At 38.8% G+C, this 18,544-nt stretch overlaps 1 protein-coding gene across 1 annotated transcript in view; it reads right to left on the minus strand.

The window, feature by feature from the left end:
• Cpsf160 (cleavage and polyadenylation specificity factor subunit 1) overlaps positions 1–18,544 on the minus strand; it is a 190,410-nt gene that overhangs the window by 100,102 nt on the left and 71,764 nt on the right. Inside the window, exons 16-17 of the mRNA XM_068372732.1 lie at positions 16,522–16,649; positions 10,545–10,689 (exon numbers count right to left, since the gene is read on the minus strand). Of these exons, the coding sequence (XP_068228833.1) occupies positions 10,545–10,689; positions 16,522–16,649 (273 nt within the window). The remainder of the gene's footprint in view (positions 1–10,544; positions 10,690–16,521; positions 16,650–18,544) is intronic.

Consider the following 18,544-nt stretch of genomic DNA (forward strand, 5'->3'; position numbering starts at 1 on the left):
AGTGTAGTTTACCATCATCAGTCAGATCCAGCGAGTAGCGCTTTGACTGATATGTCCCTAAGATAGGGGCAGAAAGAATGGAGGTAAAGAGCCAGTCATTCTGCCTCCATTCCAGATTTACATCAATACATTATCATAGACAATATGCTTACCATTCCATATGGGATCTAGGCTAGCTATAACACTACTTGAGCAGCAACCAAGACTGGGTTTCTAAAGGTTTTTTAAAGGGAGCTCATGAGTGGCAGAGGCAAGGGACAGTGACATACGACTAGCAAGCAAGGCAATTCCCTAAAGACTGACCATTTATATGTAAGATCAGCACCCAAGCTAGGACCAGGAAGGGTCAAGCAATGGCTGCTGATGACTCAGCAGATAGACCTATAGGCTTCCCCAAACCCCCTATCCTTAGCTCACAAGGATGGTAAGGTTGCAGCAACCACAGGAACTAAGGAGCTTGAGTGGGACTAGAACCCCAGTCTGGCGATTACCAGTCAGGGACGTTACCACATACGCCACCACAATCCTACATAATAAAGGTTGAGAAGCTAGTCTGGTGACTACACACCGCAACCTTCAACATCAGGCCGACTGCAAGATTTCTCTTGATGGCAAGGTTGGGACCTAGCCTGACTTTGCGAGTTCCGGTACTAGCTGGTACCTAGACTCTCTCAGCAGTTGAGGTGTATGCATTACGGATTGACTCCCAAACTCCATAAGAGACTGTGTTCTAGACACCTTTTTCTTGAATCTCCCCATGCTTAGGAAGTCACCAACACCCAGGTCTTCAGGTAGCACCACAGAACCCCCATGGGGCACAAAGCCCTCTTATCTCTGTGCCCTTCTATGCTTTATGAACAGAGGGGTCGTGCCAAGGCAGAGTCAAGTTTGGCCATGTGCCCTGGCACTAAACTAAAGAGCTCCTTCACCTCTCAGAGTGGGAGACTAAGGCAAGGACCGAAACAGGAGCCAAACAACTTGTCCCGCCCAGATACCAGGGTAGATGATGACCCAAGAGTATTGATCTACAGCTGGCTTAACAAAAAAAACTAGATATAAAGTCATTCCTCCCTTGATCGAGTGTCTTGGTTCACATTGTAACAATTGACAGCATTAACTTCCTGAAAGAAAAAGGATAATGAAAAGTTCAATTAACCCTTTTACCTCCAGGCTATTTGGAAATTTCCAACCCTTAGCCCCTAGGGGGTTATTTTTTTCCCAGCACATTTTGCAGTATATTTTTTTTAAATTGCTCTATTAGCCTTAATTTTTGTCATAGAGAGGTCAGGTTGGTCTCATTCTCTTGGAAAATGCCTGAATTTTCGCCAAAAATTATCAAAAATATGAAGAAAAAAAAAATTTTAGAGCATTTTTTTTCAAGGACGTACCAGTACGTCCATGTGGGTTAAGGGATGGCTTTTGTGAAACGTACCAGTACGTCCTTTGGGGGTAAAAGGGTTAAGGGCGCATGGGTAGGTTTATACTCAATGTGACCAAAATCATATGTGAAGAGACTTTGGCAGGAAAGGGGATCCTCCTCTTCATTCCCACCAGTTGCTTAACTGCTCGTTAAAACCATTCAACGGCTGTCCAGCTTGCGCTGAAAACATATCCTACCTAAAGGACAATGGTTTATATTTAGCATAGAAACAAATTTTGGGACATTTACAAAATCTCTGTGCAGGTGCCCTTATTGTAAAAAAATAACCTGTACAAGACTAGGTGTTCTGACAATTCCCAGGAAAATTACCCTGACAATTACTTGGTTCATAAGGGGAAGAAAAATTATTGAGGTAAATGGTAAAAATATGACAGCGGCTAGAGGTAGGTAGAAGGGATGCAGCAAAATCCCTCAAGTAATGCATACACTGCAATGACAGCACTAATCCCTTTTAGGGCCACAAGAGCAATGAAAACTGAAACAAATCAAATATTTATAATCTAGAAAAACTTCAATACGAATATAATAATAATCTTTGTAAGTATGACCTGATATCACAATACATTAGAAAACCTTTCACTAACCATGACCAAAAATGTCCAAAGGATGCCCAGGCTAATAGAATATGATCCTCCTAATATCTGGTCAGTTTATCTTGGTTCTTTAAATTTTTTTTATATAGTACATAATGCATTTGTGACAAGAACTTTTACAATTACATACCCTGCAGCTAAACTAAAGAGTAATTCTTATTTGTCCATAGAAGAGTGGACTTTCGTAGTTCATTAGTTTCTCCTAGAAAATGCTCCCTTCATTTTGGTGAGCTGGTATCTTGATCTAAAAAACATCTATAAAAATATTTTAGTTTTATCTCAAGTGGCCAAATTTTTGCTTTGTTTTGGGTTATCTATAAAAGGTTAATTTTCATTTTTTGGCAAATGAAATTCAGCACCCTTATATATCATCAATATAATTCTAGGATACAAATGTAATATCATTAATTTTAAAAGTAATTTGTATTTTTCCTAACTATGCAAACCTGAGTCCTTTAATAAGAGTATGTTATCAAAACTGGAATTCTACTGTTAAAACTTATAATGAGGTATTGGTAGTTATCAGAAGTGGTGGGAAAGCCAGCTCCCATCGACAGCACACTGAGTAGCAACTTTGACCTTCCCCTAGGACTTGCGAGGTAGTTTAGGCAGAAAGCGTAATACAAAGTAATACAAAGGACTAAAGTTTGCATGATTAGGAAAAAACAAATTACTTTTAAAATCTCAACTTGTTCCTAAACAAATGCAAACCCATTTCCTTTAATAGGAGACTTGTTCTTGGTAGGGAGGAGGTTCCTATAACCAAAATAGCTGGCTTATAAACCTGTGATGTCAGAACATTCAGACATGTAGAGGTGCAGAAGTGTTGACTCCTATCCACTCTTAACAACCTTAGATAGGTGACAGTTTGGTCTGTCAAAAGACATGTTCATAAAGGAACCTCTATCCTACAGAGTACGATGTCTTAAATGTGTGATCAATTTAAAGAAATGGGTTAATTACATTGTGTCCATCCTCCCCCCTTGTAAGGAGGATGGGGGAGACACTTCAATATTCACATGAATAAAAAATGTTACTTGATACAGCAGCTTACTGCATCTACACCCAACGATCCAAAGAAGGGTAAAGAAAAGAGGAAAGAGGAAAATGGCCAAGATATTCTTATCTCTCCTCCTAGAATTGCATTACAACTGATATCTAATATGAGATTTTTCTTGTTCTGTGGAAGAGCTAGGTTTGCTACACAACGTTCTGAACAGAATGTGTCTACAAACTTATGGGTATTCTGCCACAGAGGGTTGCCTGGTATTTCAAGACTAGTCTTTAAAACTTGCACAACTACAGGATTTTCCTGGAGGAGAGTGTGACCCAATCCCTCTTACTTCGTGAGCGTGTGCTTGAGCAAGTTCTTCTTTATCCTCATATTAAAATTTATACCCCGCTTGATGGTTTCTTGAGGCCAGAATATATGGTGTTCTTGGGGATTTTCTTGAACCTGCCTACACTCAAGAAAAGATTTTGGTGCTACAATCTGAAGGGCTGAGCGCACTTCTAGTAGTACTGTAGGGCCCTTACAGGCCTAAAAAAAACAAATAATACAGATTATTGATTGCATCCTTAATTTAAGGGGATAGATGGAGAAGGACTCAAACTCAGGGTGATGAATAGCAGGATTCTGAGTTTTTTGCGATAAACTCAGGAACAAAGGAGAATGGAATCTTCTTTCATCCATCAGTTTGACTGAGGACATGAAATACCAGAGTTTGCCTATTCATTTTGGCATGGTTAGAGCAAGGAAGAAAACAGTCTTAAGTGTCAGATCATTATCTGATGCATGTCTCAAAGGTTAGTATGGTGCCCCTTGAGGAACCAAAGAACCCTTTGCGGGACCTGTGACCTAGGGTGACGTTCCACACAGTTGGCTTTGAGGGCTGTAGATGGACATGACTGTTAGAAGCTCCTCATATGCACAGACAGCTTCCACTCATCAATGCTACCAAGTGACTTATCAGGGACTTTAGGAATGCTTGCAGCACCAAGAGTTTTGCCTCCATCTGCAACAAGTTGAAGTGCAGCACTTTTTGTTTTTAGACTGCCAAGTTCAGCAATAAGAAGCGGTTTGGTTCCACAAGTGAGGGCCCCATCCCTCCTATGACATGTCTGTGAACAGCATCAGTTTCAGAAAAATCCTTTTGAGGTTGTTGTTTTCCAACCACCAAGGTAGATTGTCCCATAACTCCTGCTCCACTGGAACAAGAGGATGTAGGGGATCATTGGCTGCTGACCAGTGTCTCATCAGACAGCACAACTGGCAGAGAAACCTGTGAGGAACCAGCTTCTCCAGACAAGAGATGTCCATTGTCAAGCCAGTAGCTCTCGCTGGATGAGAAAAGGTCACGCTACTTTCCTAAGTGTGCTGACACTCTTTTCTCATGAAGACACTTGCTGCCGCTGTGCCTGTAAGCATTAACAGTACTGTACTGCACTTTAATTCCTTTAATTGGGTGTTTTGTTCCTGGGTCCCCCATGATAGCTGAAATACCAAAAACTAGATACAGAAATCTATGGTATATTTTTTAAATTCTACATATTTCTTTTATAAGCTTATTATACACTGTTAAACACTTTTTAGCCGAAAACTTACTTTTACTTGGACTACCATTTTCATTTTACCATATAAAGGCATATATTTTTCAGGCAAAAAATTTTCTCATATTTCATTTACTGTCGATTTTAATGGTATATCCAAGTTTAAAAGTGTTTAGTCCCTGTTGATATGTAGCGTTACTAACAATACTTTATCATTCATTCTCTTTGCATTTTCAACTTGTTGAACTAAGTCAAGATAAAGAGGTGAAGAAAAATAGGTCAGTTTATCATAATTTGGTCTCAAGAAAAGAACTCACAAGATACACGAGATATTGTATATGATTGATACTGTATATGATTAAGTAATTTTCTATGGGTGATAATTTAGTGGTTGCACACTATGCAAGATCGCAAGTCTTACACGAGTATATACAGAAATAATGTAATATACTTTATTGATTTTTTGGCTAAACAATTACTATTTATAAAAAATTATTAAAATTTGAAAAATATTAAACCTATCTGGACCCCCACACAAGCGCTATAAAGAGGAATCTACGATGTAAATTTACTTTACAACCATTTTTTTCACTGTGATGTCACAAGTCTTGGAAATAGTACAGTAATAGGACAACTACTTCCTTAGAAATAATCTATTTTCTTCTATGAAAATGAATTAATTTATCTTGGTAACTTAGTATTTTATTTTATTGATAACACAAAGTATCCAATTCAAATAAAAAATATAGAATTATCTTAATATCTATAGAGTTCCTTTTGTATCATATGTCTGGTGACGTCATATTTCTGGTGAAGCTGTGGAAAATGAGCGGGCAAATCAAATGATTTCCTTTCAATAGGTTATCGATTAAAGTTAGTATTCCCATAATCAAAATATCGAGTAACAATACTAAGTATTTCATGGGTCTATATCTGTCGTTACGAGTTCTACATAGCGTCAATTTGAATCTAAAACTCTGACAGAATATCATATTTTATGCATTTCATTTTCTTTGTTTCATCTTCGATAGTCGATCGATATTTATCGAAACATCTCTCTCTCTCTCTCACCAGTTTAATCCTAATCCGGTTTATTTCAAATATTGCTGTAATTTTTTTTACTATAGTAAAAGGATATACAGTGTACAGCAAGACCTGGAGCATTAGCGTGGAGGGAGAGGTAAGTGTTGCTAAGCATTCCCAGTGTAAAGGAGCGCAGGCTATTTGAAATCATCGCGCAGCGTGAATTTTATCACGATTATGAGAATTTTTATTTAATAGATATTGCGTTGTTCATAAACTCGTAAAACTGAAGCTGCGAAGTAGGAACTCACATTTTAGGAGGCTTGACTCTAACTAATAATAATGGCTATAAACGAACTGTATTAAAACTATATCCTATAACATATTGGTGCTGATGTAATATTCATTATGAACATATTTTGAATAAGTTAAGAAATTACATAAACGATACTCCTTGTTATTTGTATGTACGCATAATCACAATACATTAGTGTGACCCTGAAATCAGCTGATGGCTACCAAAAGTAAATAAAAAATAATTGCTGATTATTAAAATGCTCCCAAAATTGAAAAATACAATACAAACGGGCTTTAATAAATCACAAATTTTTAAGTAATTTGTATTTTTCCTAACATACTTACCTAGAACTACTTTCTTAGGAGTTACTGGTAACTCTTCCCAACCGACCAGAATTTTGTGTAGTTTACCCTATTCCCGTTTTCTATGGGGGTAACCTCAGGCGGATTAATACGCGCCCTGAGGCGACCTGGGGTTGGAGAGCGTGCTAGCTCAGGTCGTGCTCCTCAGTAAGTTTCTGGTCGCGACGTGATTACCATCTCGCCGCGCTCTCTCTTACCCAGTGCGACCCTTTGTGTCCCCGACCCTTTGTGTCTACCACGCGGTCCCCACGTGTCCTTACCCTTATCCTTTCCTCTGTGTCCCTGTGTCTCTTGGTGTGTTAGTGTTTCGTTATGGAGCATCCCCGCCGTTGCCCTGAGCCCGTGGCCGGTAAGTCTTGTGGGGCTTTCCTCTCCAAGCCCGAGGTTGACCCCCACTCGCTGTGTTCATCATGTAGGGGCCAGGTGTGCTCCCCTACCACCACGTGCTCGGAGTGCGAGTCCTGGAGTGAGATCCAGTGGGTCCTTTATAGCACGAAGAAGAAGAAGGCGGCCAAGAAGTCGCCCAAGAAAGCCAACGTGTCTTCTTCTTTGGGGTCTCCAGATGCCTTGTCGGAACGAGGCTCCCTTCCATCTTCCTATACCCAGAGTAGGGGACGAGGTAAGTCCATTGCGGGGAAGTGGCCCATTGCCCTTCCCCAGGAGTCTGAATTGTCTGTGGGGGAAGATTCTGGTGTGATGCAGGCATGTGAGGGGCCAGAGGGAGGTGCGGGAGTGTGTGTGGGAGACGAGGTCCTGGTGCCCGCAGGGCCCGTCTCTACTGAAGACCCTATGTGGGGGAAGTCGGGTGCTACCTCTTCCCCAGCGTCATGGGTATGTGTTTCAGGTGCTTCGGCCGCCGGGGGAGACGCCGAGAAAGAAAGTTCGTAAACAAAAAAGTCAGTAATTGTTGATTGTTAAAATGACCAAATTGAAAAATGGAATACATTAATGCTTTAAAAAAACATATGATATCCTATAAACCAAGAAAATGAAATAAAGATATACAAAAAGAAACTATTGATTAAAAGATGACAAAGATGATCACAGTGTCATGACACAGCATAATAAATTTAGGGAAACTTCACTTTAAAAGTTTGGCATACGTACAGATTGAGTTATGAAGCGTCTCTCGGTCCCTATCTCGGTCGAAAGTCAACAACTACCTGTAACACATTTATAAATCCTCAATGTACTGAGGGAGTGATAGGTGAAGAGTGATATGCCAAGAGATTACTGTACTACATCCTCTGCTTGGGCATGAAATTAGACTTCTGATGTACCACAATCCCTAGATCATAGCAAAAGGCAAGAATTCTGTTTCTGTGCTGAACCAGCTGCCTCCGAAAGGAGATGGGATCAACCAGTCCTCCAGGTATCATAACAGACAAATACCACTGACATGAGCACAAGATGATAAAAATGTAAACAATTGAGTGAATACTTCGGGGGTAGTAGCCAGTCCAAACCAAAGAACTTTGAACTGGTATACGTTCTCCTCGAAGATGAAGGGATGGGACTTTCTGTAGGACCTATAGATTGAAATCTTAAAGTACAGTTCTTTTGGATCTACCAAAAGCATGAAGTCGTTCATCATGTTGGCTGCTCACACAGTGCTCACCATCTCCATGTTGAAAGAAATCCGCAGGACAAACTCATTCAAGAGTGAGAAACTGGTTTCCAACCCCCAGTCAATATCTCCACAAGTAATAAAACCTCTAAAAGCCTGGAAAACCGGCCAGTATGATCATCAGCGAGTTTTTCTCCAGCAAAGGCTCCGTTGGGCTTCTGTCTCCACCAGTGCTAATCAAGAGGCAGATACAGAAGGAACAATGCTGTCTCTGGACTTCTACTCTTTAGAGAAAGGGGAGGTCTGGCAGTGATCTGGTGGCAGCTCTTATGGTTCCGCCTCTTTCCTCTTGGGCCCAAGACCGAACCTGGTTGGTAGGATGAAGCAAGGACGACAGTAAGTGGGTTCAATTCCTCTGCAGCACGAATGGTGCCCTTTGCCCTCGCATGCATATTGGGGGAAATGGAAGGAAGCACATAAGAAAGCAAGCTGTACATGCAGACAGGTGTCCATGGGCTGCCTGACAACTGAAGATAAGGAGTCTCTGTGATAGTCTGATGAAGCCTCAAAATGAACGAGGGTCGATCTTGACTCTTCAAGCAAAAGGGAAGGGCTGTCCTTCTCTTCCACATGGGTGGAATAATGAGAGAAGGGAATCTTCTAGCTGGAATGTCTAGTTGGTGCAAACTACCAGCTGAAGATCTTGAGTGATGGCAAGAGCAAAAAGAACATTGTCTGGAAGCTAAAACCTCGCAACCACTTCAAAAGTACCTGGATATCCAATCTGAAGGGGTTGGGTCTCTCCCCCTCTGAGTCCTATCGCATGAAGCATGACTGCACAAAGACTGTAAGTCCCCACTGGTGAACGTTCAAGCAGGGAATGATTACGTGAAAATCAGTCATGCGAAGAATAAAAGTTGGGTGAACAACTCTGCATGGGAGAACATAAAACTGGGCAAATGTGATCATGATGACCTTGCAAAAGGTTAATAAGCACATGGAAACCTATTTACATGTGAGGTGGTACACAAATGCTTTGAACATGGGGACCTTGCGCGTTGAGCCTAAGTGAGTGTAGAGAATACATAAGGGGGGTGTACATGTAGATCCCCAATGCATGTAGACCTTACTCATTATGAACTTGCACGTGGTGATCTGACACTAAGAAACTTTACGAGTGAAAATTTGACTCTTAGAGACTTCACTTGTGAAGTCCTGGTGTTTCTAGATGTGGCTTGGGTAAAAAAAATTGTGCGTGTGAAAAACTATCTCCTAGGAACCACCCGTGTGAACAAAATCGGCCTGAGAACCATCCCATGATGATGGTGCGCTTAGAGGCAATCATGTACCTGGAGGTTGTCAAAATTGTGGATCTTGCTGGCTCTGATATCTATCATCCTATTGTAGGGCCTCGTTCAAAAAGTGTCTCTGATCCTCTGCGTTCAGTTGTCCTGAGTATCTCGCTGTTAGATGAAGGCAGACAAAGGAAGACTTTCTGGTCTTCATATTACTTCCTTATCAAATGTTGGTAAGTTGCTGCACCACCCGTCACGCTAGCCTGAAGGAGGTTAAGATGAAGCTTGGCAAGACTTGTACAGACAAACTTTTTCATCTTGGCAGGTCGGGCATCATCTGAAGTCTCAGTAACAGAGGGTGAGGTCGAAGATACCGGACAGGAAGGAGGACAGCAAGGTCATTGTCAAGGATTTCTCAGTTGGCACAGACGTGACCACAAAAGGGGAGGATCAAAGATCTCCTTCAGCAGGCAAGGACTACATGATGGGTGTCACATCCAGTAATCCTCTTTAGGTGGTGCAGCAGACGAGGAGGGCACAGCAGTTGAAGTCCCAGGGGTGGGTCTTATCATTAGCTAAGATTTTCAGCAGCTTCTTTGCAGACGAAAAGCCAACAATGCCTAAGGTAGGCCACAAGGTCCTTAGGTCCAGGTCTACCTGAAAATGTCCCCTACTACAGCAGTGGGCTCACTTTGAGGAGAAGGGCAGAGAATATCACCTTCTCTGGGGTAAGAGGATAAAACTGCCTCCCCTGAAGCTTGCCCCAGGGGCAGATTAGTCACCCTCTTTCTCTGATTTTCTTCAGAGGACTCAGCTCTCGAGGAACCCAAAGAAGACGCAGCTATTCGAGCACCAGAGGGCAAGAAGTAAGAGCCGGAAGACTTCTTCACTTTGGGAAAACCTCGAAGCCAAAGAATCTTCTTACACTGCTTCTTCCTCTACTGTACTCAGATCACTGCAAAGGCGATTGCAACCTGCACTCGTCACATAGGGATAATTGCGAACAGTCATGCCCTTTGTAAAAAGGGCACAAAGAATGGGGATCTACTTCCTGTCGACTCATAGACCTGTCATAATTGCTGCCAGGCTTACCAGGGCAGCTCTGAATGCCTACGTGTGGATTCTCCTTCTCAAGGACAATAGGTCAACCTAAAAAAGAGAAAAGAAATGTGTTATTAGATAAAACATCCATGCTTTGTTTAGTGCAGGGTACGTCTGTACTGCTCTACAGCTGAAATCAAAGTGGCTACTTGGTGTGCTGGTGAGGGGTGGAACTTCCCCGCTACCCGCCAGTAACAACTAACACCACCTTATAAGTTTTACCAGATGAAGTCCAGCTTCATTGAAATCATACTCCTATTCAAGGATGTGGGTTTGCATTCATGTAGGAATAAACAGTACTTTAAATAACTTACACCACTGTATACACTGATGTTGCTAAATGGACGGAACCTGCTCGTTCTATCAATCTTCTTTTCAGTAGTGCCCTCTTCGTCACTTCTCTTCTTCTTCCCAGAGCGTCTTTCCCTCAAAATTAAGTTGTGCTCTATCAATCTCATTCTGAAATAGATAACTAGTATCAATGACAAAAATTCTTGAAATAAAAACTGGTTTCTCATACAAACTCGTTACTCATACAAGACCACACATGTTGTAAAAGTTATGTTATTTGTATATCAAATATATTTATTTTTCTATTGTGTAACTTATCATTAAAAATTTCATTTCTATTTTTCATCCTTCATCTTCCCTTTAATTTGTTTCAGGTTTCTGCAAAGCCCAACACCTAGTAGGGTTCTAATAAAAACCAGAATATACTGGATGGCTAAAATAATTAATAAAAACCAGAATACTGTACAGAATTCTAGAATAAAAAGAGATGTACTAGGAAAAACCAGAATATAATATTTGTGTATACAGTGCTAAGCTAACCACATTATGTGAAGACAATTAGGTGGTTCTCCTAACAACAAAAAATACTTACTAAACTTGCTAACAGAGTTGTAACTTGTTACTAAACTGTTAACACTATGTAAACAGAAGTTCTGAAGACTAAACAGATTACCTCTTGATTAGCCCAGAATGGAAGGTGATTGTGAGCAAAGGTAGTTCTTCATTGATGTTGAACAACTTTGCAGAGATTTTGAAAGTGTGTCAACAACGAAACTGATTAAAAAAAATAGATGAAATTTTAGTCTTTTGTTAACAAGACCAAACTGTACCAAAGTGCATGTCAGCAGAGTGTACCTCTTACACGTTGGTTACAAGAGGTCATAAAACTGAATTATAATTGCATTTCCATGTTAACTGTATTTGGAACCTTGACATTTTTTCCCATTACAGGACATTAAGTTTTTTTTTAACTTTGCATTAGCAAAATACATATTTTTTTACAATTATTTTACTCCTTTAATGACATGACCAAAATTTCTCAATCATGTAATAACTAGTAACGTAATGATCATATATAACAATCTCACCTGAGGTTCAATAGCTTGTTGGGTTGCCATGGACAGAGCCAAAACAAAGGGTGGTGCCCAGTATTCCTATGCTATTGTAATCCCTGGGGTAAGTCTGTGCACAATACTCGGCTGCAGCCCACTAATCACTAAAAAGTGGCATTCAAATGCGTGCTGACACTGAACTTTTCTTTTTAATTACTACACATCATTCACCAACATCACTTTCAAGTCCAAAAATGAGGATGATAGATCAGTGTGGCAGGGAAAATTCATGAATATACAGTACAGTACTGTTTAACGAATGAGTCATGGGTTTGTATGAAAATTATTACTTTTATAAAATTGTTTGTTTAATCATTGTCCAATTGCTAAAATATTCCTCAATTGCAATTTAGGTGGTATAACCAGGGTGCAGTATCCCTAAATGGTGATCTAAACCTGAAGGATTCCAAACACCCACAGCCTCAGAGAGGTAAAATATACATACAAATACAGTAATCCCTCACAACACGAAACTAATTAGTTCTGGAGTGCCTTCCGTAAAGTGATTTTTTTGTGTTGTGAGTCACATTTCAAGTGCATATGGCCTAATTCGTTCCAAACCCTACAAAACACCACATTAAATCTTATAATAAAGCTACACTATAACCACAATGAAATACTGTACAGCCAAATACATTTGAACCAATCAATATACCTAAACTAACTGCTAACACCTGTAAATTAAGAGGTTATTACAACATGTAATAATAAAAAGAAAATAATACAATACATACAGTCAATACTGTACATATACAAAATATACAGTATCATATGTACTGTATTATTATAGTTACCCCTATTATAGACTACAACTGCATTTTCTATTGTCTAAATATATTTTCTTCAACTTTCTAATGGGCGACTATTTTATTCTTGGCCTGGCCGGCAAACCTCTTTTCTTAAAATAAAACATTTTTCACAAAGTGAGTCATAAAAATATTCGCATCTTGTTTCGCAGCTTGAAAATTTCGAAAGCAGATTCTTTCGTGACGAGAGGTATGATTGTAAGATGTAATGAGTAATCAACTGAAATATTAAAGGTGTTTGAAATTATGGTAACGATACTGTTAGCATTTAAATATTTTGCAATACATCAATGTTAAAATCCATGCTTGAGCATTCAACAGCTTCATGGTTACTTGTGAAATGCAAAGACTGAAAATGATGCAACTAACCCTTACTAACTTTATTCAGTTACTTCAAAGTGTAAAGCAAGGTGAGAAAGTGCGACTTTTAGGATTATCTGCCTTACGCCAACAGAGCATTCTTGCTTTCATTATTTGTGTACAGCTTTATCCATGTCTTCCCTTTTTGAGACCTTTACGAACTTGAAATCTGCTCTACTAGCAAATTCCATGATTCTATCCTTAAGACTTTCTGGTATCACAGAAAAATCTTGCTCTACATGTAAAATTCTTCACAATTTAGAGGAAGCTTCCCCCCATTTTGATATTGTCATGGAAATTTCTTTCAAGTGTCAAACACTTTACATTACAGGAAAAAAGGAAAATAAGACTTAATATTGGAAAAAAAAATAGGTAACACTGAAAGAGCAGCTTGACTTCATTTGGCAAAGTTCTGGCGCAGACTGACCTAATGTTATGTTAGCCTTTGTTTGGGTACACACCTTAGCTTCTTGGCATCAAGGACTTATGTTGACTTAATCATATTATTGTACCAATGTTTATTTAGAATTTTCTGATACAGCAGTACCATGGATAAGAGTAACTTTGAATACGCACAAATCGGGATACATGCATACAAACTTGAATTAGTTACTAGTGTTGCACCAGTCTGCAAGCAAAAATTTTGTGCTGTATGAGGCTTTATTGTGAACAATTACTTACAAGATTAGCATGAAATCAGTCATGCAGTGTTCATATTCCGCCTACATAGTGTTTACACGTTCACATGTTTTTTACCCCATTTTTATGACATTTTAAACAAAAAGCAAAGGCAGTTGTCTCTACACAAATTCATTGTTAAAACTGAACATAGGAGTAAAAAGTAGACAACCAAGAATCCAAAAATAAATTAAGCGACTCAATTAGTGATGAATGTCGTTCAGGAGAGAGAACTCTCGATGTCATACCAGAACTATTCATTGAGGGAGATTTTCCTTCCAAGTAATAAGAGCTTCCTTTCTCCTCCTCCTCCTCTCCTCTTGTCTCCCTCATGCCAGCTGCCACTCACCCCAATAAGTAAAGAGAGAGTAACTTGTCATTTATTTCTATTTTTCCTAGTGAATTATTAATCTTTATTCATTCTGATGTTAGGAATTATAAATTGTTCAATAATCACCCTCACAATATCTTTAAAATAAGTGTATATACATATTTATGGACTTGTGGAAAGCCTTGAGACAATTTTCCTTATTTCTAATTGGAAAAATTGTTTTAGAATACGGGCATTTTAGGTTGTGAGGTTGCACCCAAAAAGAAATAAACTCGTAAATCGAGGTAAAGTACTACTGTACTATAGAATGATCTGTTTAAAAGTGACAAAGAACACTGTAAAACTTCTACATTTCATATCAATAATTGTGCAGTACAGATAATGAGCAATAAAAATAGATATAGAACATCAGTTTAGCACTAACAAATACAGCTTGGGTAACAGGCAACACTTGTGAAGACATATTTCATGGGTCAATTTATCTAGCAATTATAGACCTAAACACAAACAACCCTTAAGGGTTTTGGGAGGTCATTTTATGCGTTGGTGTACAGTATAATGGTACTGTATATAACTATGATTAACCCATTTCAAATTATCTTCCTTACACAATGGTCTAATGTAAAAGGCAGGTACAGTAAGGAAATAAGAGGTGATAAACCTACAGGTAATGCAACCTTTGAGGCAAGACTGAGTCAATTTTAGTATTTCTTTATATCATTCTGAGTCAATTTTATTATTTTTTTATATCATTCTACCAAATAGTAAATCACAGAGTTAAGCAGCATGCAACATTCAACTCCTATCACACGTTGAATGTTAAGTCTGACTGTTTTGTGTGTAACCATAATCAGCAATCCCTAATATACAATTAATTACCATGCAGGCACCCTACCCAGATTCTTTGGTCCCTTTGGTGAACAGGTTTGGTCATGTGGTCAGCCAGGCTCTATGCTCAGAAGCCCGGAGAGGTTACTAGTCACTGACTCTGCACAAGCCACAACACACAGGACCAATACCATCTCCTCATTCAAAGATACTGAAGTACCTCATGAAAGAAGAGAAACCCAAGCGATACTCCCGACAAACAATGAGGGAGGCCACTGTAGCTTCCAGTACAATGCTGGAGATCAGTCCGGGTAGGACTGTTACCCTGCAACTGATAAAACAACGGTAGCCATAACACCTGGCTTAGGATTGCTAAACGAACCTGAAGGTACCAATCGACAAGCAAGTTCTGTATGGAACAGAGCATGCAACGGAGTAAGAAAAAGTTCTCCATATCATGATGAGAACAAAAAAGGTGGACAGATATGCCCCACCCTCCCCCAGCCTATTATGCTGATGTTCGGTGCAAGTAGGACAGCCCATCTGCTCCCGGTGCAACAGTATCAACTGTAACACTGGCTCACTCTTGCTTGACTGACAGCGTCGTACCAATTACAGGGAGAGTACCATAACTACCTGCCAAAGGAGGAGAGCAATCGCTGTAAATCCAAAGGAACTTTTAGCGGAAGGCCTTACAACATGCCTATCTACTTCATTGTCATCTTCTCAAGAAGAAATGTCGAACAAAGGGAATGGAGGGAGAAGATGAGAAGATATTGGTAGAGGAGGAAGAGAGAGGGTAAACTCTCCATTCCCTTGCTGTCAGAGAAGAGTCAGGGTCTGGTCTACTAGTAACCACTAAACTCCCTTCGAGGAGGAAGCTACAAGAACTTCCTGCTTTCTCAGCCACAACACAAACTACTAAGTTAGGTGTTTCGTCTCACAAGAAAGCATTGGGAACAATCACTGACACAGCTTTGCAAAAGGATCCTTATCTACAGGCCACTGTTGTCTGCAGGTGTGCCCACCAAACTAATAATCTTCATTACTAGGCACACACGTAAGGGTGACACTCAGTCTAAATCAGGAAAATTCCCTCTTGAGCCAGAGAAACTACCATAAAGCAAGAATAGGGATGCTTCAAGTTCATCATCTTCCTGATCGAAAGAATAAAAACAACACTCCAAGGATAGAAGGGTCTGCTTACAGTCATCTCTTCACAAAAGTACATAATACATGGGGTTTCGAATGTTTGTATCTTCAGACGAACAAAATTCACTTCACCCACATGGATATTTTTTGTTTGAGCTTCTGTTTACAAGCAACCATTAAAAAAAAATATCATACACTTATTAGAAAGGAATGCAAGGAAAGATCCAACAGCAGCAAGAACAGAGACAGGCTATTCTTTGACAGCAGGTGGATGGGTGGAGGTTCCCCCTTGCACCACCTGTTGTTAACCAACTACCTCGTTCATGATTCAATAGTGGATCCAATGCAGCTGGAAGTATATCCATATTTTAAAGGACGAAGATTTGAATACACATAGAAACAAATATACGTTCTACCCATTTCTTATTTATCTAGTAGCAACTGTTTTTTTTTTTTTTTTCATACTATCAGACAAGGATATAACCATTAATATTTCTAGAGATTGAGAAGTGTTAGAGAGTTCCACAGAAAAATTAACATTCCCTCGTTGTTATCAAAGCACAACCCTTTTAGTTGTATTAATTAAAATTACAAATCAGTAATGTTCAATTTGCTACATTTTTGGGATCAGTTTTTCAATACATTGGTGGAACAAAAGTCAAATAAGACAAAAACATGTACATTAGGGTTTAAATCTTAATATCAATATTAATAAAGACCTAATTTTCCATACCGTATTTTTAGTTGATTTGTTGCAAGGTTTTCGTAGAATGGAAAAACTTCATACATTAGAAGATCTTCATCAACTCTTGCAAACAAAACAGGCCTCAAGTTCCGATTTCCCATTCCAACCAGCAAAACCTTTAAACAAAAAATCATCACATTTACGAAACCTAGTGCACATGGAAACAGAATAAATTCAAAGTTATCTTGATTTTGCAACAAAACTGCAAAGACAACAAACATGAAAAATATCAATTTATCCTTTTACTGTATATAATATTTTTTTTCTAATAAGATACTTATATGTAATGCTTCACAAATCTTATTCATACTACTGTATATAAGCCAATGAGACATGACCTCGCAAAACCATGAAAAGGAAAAAGGGAGGAGGGAAGGGAATTTAGCCATGAACGAAACAATTAACCTTCTCCAACCAAGAAAAAAGGCAGTAACTGTTGAAAAAAAAAAGCAGAAAGAAAATTCCAATTCTTTCAGTTTAGAAAAAGAAATTCACGAAATTATTACTGTCAAGAATTACTAATTTAAAGGAGAGAAAGTCACTGAACTATGCAGTTTGTGGAATAGTAATGTACAAATTGTGAATGTGGTAAGAGGTGGTCTGTCAAGTGTAACATTATATGAAACTGAATTGGAAACTTTCAAACAGTAGAATGCCTAGCTGAAAAAAGTACAAGTTTCACAAAGTCACTGATAGAGGGAGGAAACTTACCCATGAACTCATTGGAATAGTGAATTAAGCAATACCAGTAAGAGGGACACAGATTAGAGACTTTGGGATAAAGAGAGGATATTAAGAGTTTGGATACAAGTGGTGTAATTCGCCAGATCAACTTGAATTCAATCTTACCTAGGAGGGCTACACGAGATGTAGCATCTCAAATACAAGAGCAATGATCCATACATGAATAACCGGGATGAAGAAAATAAATCCTTGCCTATAAACAATGCAACTAATTTCATAGAAGCAGATTTAGTAATCTGCATGATTTAATCTCTCCATGACAAGTTAGAAACAATTCAAACACAAAAAGTGCCAAGTGTAATGATTATTAAAATTCTAAAAAATAATCAAACATTTGGATGGAAGAGAAAACAGAGCAGTAGGTAGAAACAGTGTTTTGGAGGTAGTGAATTCAAGTAATGGGAGAGTAGAGAATAACTTGAGACTGAATGTGATCAACAAAAGACAGAAAAAGTAGAAAGATATCCACAGGGTTGAAAAGAGGGCTAGAAAAAGTAAGAGGAGGAAGTCTATATGGATGAAAAAAGGGTTAGAAAAAGTAGAAAGAAGTCTACAGGGTTGAAAAAGGGCTAGAAAAATAGAAAGAGGAAGTCTACAGGGTTGTACAAAAATGGTTAAAAAAGTAGGAAGAGTAAGTCTACAGGGTTGTAAAGGGCTAAAAAATGGTATCTTTATTATAAAATAAATTTTTAGATATACTTACCTGGTAGTTACATATTTAAAAATGGTATTTCTATTATAAAATAAATTTTTAAATATACTTACCTGGTAGTTACATACAGTATATATAGCTTAAATCTTGCGTCGAAACGCGAGATTTAAGCTATATATATGTAACTACTAGGGAAGTTACATATTTAAAAACTAAGAAGTCTAGAGTTGGAAAAAGGCTAGAAAAATTAAGAGAGGAAGTCTACAGGGTTATAAAATAGAAATAAAAATTAAGAAGAGGAAGTCTACAGGGTTGGGAAAAAAAGGATTAAAATTAGAAAGAGGAAGTATACAGGGTTGAAAAAAGGGCTAGAGAAAATAGGAAAAGGAAGTCTACAGGGTTGGAAAAAGGTCTAGAAAAATACAGAGGAAGTCTACAAGGTTGGAAAAAAACCCATAAAAACCAGGAGGGGAAAAGATGGGCGAGATTAAGATGGAAGAGAAGGAAAGAGAACAGAACCTAGATGGCCATCACTAGAGATGCAGAAAGCAGCAGATACTGCACCAACAATAACAGGAAATATAAAGGCAATTAGCTAACGCGATACACCAACAA

This window comes from Palaemon carinicauda, chromosome 4 (assembly GCF_036898095.1).
Source record: "Palaemon carinicauda isolate YSFRI2023 chromosome 4, ASM3689809v2, whole genome shotgun sequence".
Lineage (NCBI taxonomy): Eukaryota > Metazoa > Arthropoda > Malacostraca > Decapoda > Palaemonidae > Palaemon > Palaemon carinicauda.